Source organism: Lactuca serriola, chromosome 1 (genome assembly GCF_051521515.1).
Source record: "Lactuca serriola cultivar US96UC23 chromosome 1, Lser_US96UC23_V15, whole genome shotgun sequence".
NCBI lineage: Eukaryota > Viridiplantae > Streptophyta > Magnoliopsida > Asterales > Asteraceae > Lactuca > Lactuca serriola.
In genome coordinates, this window is record NC_136408.1 from 57,156,947 (window position 1) to 57,162,389 (window position 5,443).

Here is a 5,443-nt window from a genome sequence, read left to right on the forward strand (position 1 = left end):
ATCACATCATGGTATGTCCTTGACCGCACCGCATATCACATCTAAAACAACTTAATCTATTATGCTCTTAACCCTCAAATCCAGAGTTCTAAAGCTCAAATCTAGATCGACTCAAACATTGAATGCAACTTTATCCATCCCTTAACCTCTAATTATCTAGATCTTGAACCCTAATATCAAAAGGTTACCAAAATGACATAAAACCCATGCATGGCTTGAGTTGAGTGCAAGCACTCAACTTTATTGGATCATAAGGTCTAGAAACCATCAATAAATCAAACCAAGGTGTTGGACTTACTGAAAACTCTGAGAATCTTTTGCTAAAGGACAAAGTAGGATGTCCAAGCATGCTTAACAACGACATAAGGAGAAAGGTGAGAACTTTATACCTTCAGTAGCATGGAAATTCTTAGAAGATCAACTCTCAACAACAAAGAATGAACACCTCATTCTTCTTCAAAGAGCACTCAAGATCTTGAAACAACAAGAAAACAAACACTAAGGCACCAAGAACACAAACACACACAGTTAGGGTTTCTCTGTAGAGGGTGGAGGTTGAGAATCAGATGAAACCCTAGCCCTAATGTTTCTTAAATAGGGTACAAGTCCCAAGATAGAGGGTTTTGTGCCCACCGCACCACAGTCAGTCAAAATCTCATAATTCAAGACTTAAGATAAATTGTAACGACAGGATTTAAAAAAAAATCAGTTTTGACTAACCAAAAGACTTTCCACAAACCAAGAAGCTACGGATCTCAGATATGTTCTTCGGTAATTCCCACCAAATCACTACCTCAACCTTGGATGGATCAACCGAAATGCCCTCCTGATTGATGATGTGCCCTAAAAACTGTACCTCTCGCAGCCATAAGTCACACTTTGAGAACTTTGCATAAAGATTATCCGCCCTCAGTGTCTCCAATACCTCCCTCATATGTTACTCATGTTGCTCCTTGGTCATAGAATATACCAGGATATTGTCAATAAAGACGATCACTGACCATTCCAGAATCGGTCTACACACTTTGTTCATAAGATCCATGAATGTTGATGGGGCATTAGTGAGCCCAAATGGCATCATCACAAACTCATAGTGCCCGTACCGTGTCCTGAAAGTTGTCTTTAGTATATCCTCATCCCAAATCCTCATCTGATGATACCCAGACCAAAGATCAATCTTGGAAAACCAAGACGCACCATGTAACTGATCGAACAAATCATCGATCATCGGTAACGGATAACGGTTCTTCATCGTCAGTTTGTTCAGCTCTCAGTAATCAATGCACATCCTGTGGGATCCGTCCTTCTTTTTCACGAACAAGATCGGTGCTCCCTATGGGGAACTGCTCGGACGGATAAACCCTCGATCTAGCAACTCCAGAAGCTGCGTAGATAGCTCCTGCATCTCGGGCGGTGCTAGCCGATACGGTGCCTTCGCTATCGGAGCGGTACCCGATACTAAATCAATGTGAAACTCCACTTGCCTCTCCGCAGGCACTCCTAGTAACGCCTCGGGAAAGACATCCCAAAACTCCTATACAACCGGCACACTACTGTAACACTCCCAAACCGGAACAGCGGAAACGTTCGGAGGCGAAGGACGTCATGTTTAGTATCACAAGACATGTATCATAGTAATCAAAGTAACAAACAACCATTGTATTAATATTAAATTGTTTACAAAATAGTGATTCACAAAATATTGAATCCAAGAGTAAATAACAAAACAAGACATGAAGCTACTAAGCTACATCTTCTGAATCCCAGCACGCATACCTGTCTACTAGATAGCTAAGAATACAAGTTATTTTGAAAGCGTAGATCAACATTTAAGATGGTGAGTTCATAAGTATTTTAGTCATGTATTAGTAAACTGAAAGTTCTTTTAGAAAAGTTTGTTGTTCTTCCAAAAGATCCTATATCTTCTGATATGATGAAACATAAGTAAAAATGACTCTACAATCCTTTCTATGAATGTTAAATGGATACAAGTTACATAGAATCCAGATCAAACAAACAATCGATTGTGTGAATCTGCCTTAAGCCCACAACCAAACAAGGAACATGGAATGAGGCGGAAGTCACACATCTCATTATTTGTTAGATCTTTATTGTATATAACCCTGGTATATTCATTTGGTACTCACGGAGTTAACTTTAATAGTTCATTTATATTTGAAGAAAACATTCTTTAAGATTAACCCTTATTTCTTTTAGTAAAAATGGTAACCATGGTAGCTCCTTCTATAATCACTTAGTTTATACAAGCTATATATAATCTAATATCGAATGGATAGTTAATTGTGTGAATCTGCCCTAAGTCCACAACCAAACAAGGAACAGGAAGTAAAGCGGAAATCACACATCTAACTACCTATCGAATATTAGTTATATATAAACTTGATGTATAAACTAAGGTTTTATTGAATTAACCACTTAAGGTCCTTTAAGTTGTACTGGATTAATAAAATGAATTAAACCTTTCACAGATAAGTTTCTAGTTTAGTTTACTCAATGTTCTATCTGAAAGTATGTTTTTGTACTAGAAAACTGTGTATTGAATTTTGTATACTATGACCTGACCTATACCTGGTACTCCTTATGATTACTTGGTGTATACAGAATATATATATATATATATATATATATATATATATATATATATATATATATATATATATATATATATATAGTCAAGATCGAATAGATAGTAGACTACATGCATCTGCTCAAAACCCACAACCAAACAAGGAACAAGAAATTAAGCGGAAGGCACACATCTTACTATTTGTTGGACTTGATTAATATAAATCCCTAATGGATCTACCAAGGAATCATAAAGTTAGCATTATAGGCCCCCTTCCAACTGAATGTTCATGTTATGAGTAAGTTCTGTGGCGTTATTCTAATATTTGGACAATTAATAGAAGTAATGAGATACTGCACTCTTAACACCTCATTCGATATTGTTGTGAGTTTTGTATGTATTTATGTGTTTTATTTATTATTGTCCGGTACTTTGTAGATGTAACCTTTATGAATAACTCCAAAATCATACTCGTGTTTGCTAACCCTGGTACGTGGTATTCGTACCTTTTTTAGTGTAAACCTAGTATGATGTATTACCTTGTGTTTGCTAACCCTGGTACGTGGTATTCGTACCTTTGTTAGTGTAAACCCGGTATGATGTATTACCTCGTGTTTTTTAACCCTGGTACGTGGTATTCATACCTTTGCTAGTGCAAACCCGATATGATGTGTTTTGTATATATTTATGTATTTGTTTATTATTGTCCGGTACTTTGTAGAAGTAGCCTTTATAAATAACTCTAGTATCATACTTGTGTTTGCTAACCCTGGTACTTGGTATTCGTACATTTGTTAGTGTAAACCCGGTATGATGTGTTACCTCGTGTTTTCTAACCCTGGTATGTAGTATTTGAACCTCTGTTAGTGCAAACCCAGTATAATGTGTTTTGTTACATTAATTTGTTATAAACAAATAAGATAAAGATACGATATCTTCCTAGAATACCAGGAATATATAGTATACATGTATAATTCATGATTTGTTCTTTTGTTATAGTCTTAGTATGTTCCTCCCTGTAATAGTTATAGTATGCTCTTCCCTGTACTAGTTATAGTATGCTCCTCCCTATACTAACTATAGTATGAACTGAATCCCTAAACTATACCTATTATAGTTTACTAGTATGTTTGTTTGAACTGTTACTACTTTGAAATAAAGACTCGTTTATCTAATAAGTTATGATTCTACTTTAAAAATGGAGTTTTATAAACCATAAAGTAACATAACTTTAAAGGAGTTTTTGCAATGATTTGATCACTTATAAACACATAATCAATCCTTAAAAATGATGTTTATCACAAAAAATTTACACAAATAACATTGTGTTAACCTTGTATTCCCCCCCCCCCCCCCCTTAAAAGTATTTAAAACATTTAAAAGATTGATTATAGGGGTATGAACTCACCTTATGTGGGTGATTCAATTACAGCTTAGAAGGAATGTTCTTCATGATAGTTAAGAGAGAACCGATTTACTAGACTTGGAAGTGTAAGAAATGAGTGAAAAATGTAGGGATGACTTATATATGGGCATGGGTTCACAGCCACCTTGAGTGTACGGCCGTACACTCCTCTTGATGGAGTGTTTTGGCTCGAGTGCAACATGTCGAACCCAAGTTAACGCATCCCTAAACTCAAAACTTGAATGTTCCAGGCTTAGAACTCTTAAACAGACCTGAAACAATGCTAGATGATAGCTGAAATGAGTCTGAATCATGATTGAATGGTTTGACTTACAAGCCAAAAAAATTTGGGTTGTCACAACTGCCGACATCTGTCATCATCTCAACCCTCATATCTGAGATATATGCCATAAATCCCATACACCCCTATTGCAGAAATCCCTTGGCTCTCGTAGTTGAACAAAGGGTTAACCCATGCGAGGCCCTCTCACCGTGAATAACTAGTTCTCCTCCACTTGGGGTTCTAACCCTCACTAACTGGCGCTCGCAATCAATCATGGCCCCATTGGCCCCCAACCAATCAATCCTTACAATTACCTTCATCCCTCGCAACGGTATCGAGACTAGATCAACATGAAACCTCTCCCCAAGAATATTCAAGACACAATCCCGATACACCCTCGCAGCACTCACAATGCAGTCATCTGCAATATCCACTTCAAGAGGGGAATCCAAAGTTCCCGGCGCATCCAAAAACTTTTTGCTAAGCTCAAGCGACACAAACGATCGGGTAGCTCCCGAATCGAACAAAACGTGAGCAGACATACCATTTTCCAAAAAGGTCCCTATACACAAGCACAGTATACACATAAGCAATGAATTAATTCTAAAGCAGGAAAGAATAAACATGTACCAGCCACAACGTCTGGCGCTGCCCAAGCCTCGTTGGTAGTCAACTGAATTGCGCGACTCTTCGCTGCTGGAGCATTCACTTTAACATGGCGGCCATCAATAATCCTCATTGTGGCGGGCGTAGGTACCACCATTTCTCCTCCCCCTCCCTACAACCTCGGACAATCGGCCTTTTATGGCCATTCTGGTTGCAGTGGAAACAAATCAAGCCCTTCTTGCGGCAATCCCTGCTCATGTGGCCCTGCTGACCATACGTATAACATATCGGGCCCGTCCCCTGGAAAACTTAACCATGAGATCTCTCACACTTGGCATACCGGCCACGGCCCTGCTAGCCCCTACTACATGAATCCAAGGTGTTAGGCTTTTTAGCCTGACCTACCAATGTTTGTGCCTGCTCCGGCTTTCGCTTGGTGCGGAAGTCCAACTCCATCACCCGCTCACGGGCCTTCTTTACCATCTCATTCAGGATTTTACACCCTGTGAAGCTCACAAACTCTGAGATATCATCCCTCAACATGGAATGATACCTTGTCCTT

At 38.5% G+C, this 5,443-nt stretch overlaps 1 protein-coding gene across 1 annotated transcript; it reads right to left on the minus strand.

The window, feature by feature from the left end:
- Positions 1-4,418: 4,418 nt before the first annotated feature.
- On the minus strand, positions 4,419-5,014 carry LOC145055431 (uncharacterized). Its single transcript, XM_079003758.1, has 2 exons — positions 4,906-5,014; positions 4,419-4,837 (listed from the first exon to the last, which is right to left on the minus strand). The coding sequence occupies exons 1-2, from the start codon at positions 5,012-5,014 to the stop codon at positions 4,419-4,421; spliced, it is 528 nt and encodes a 175-aa protein (XP_078859884.1).
- Between the last annotated feature and the right edge of the window lie 429 nt (positions 5,015-5,443).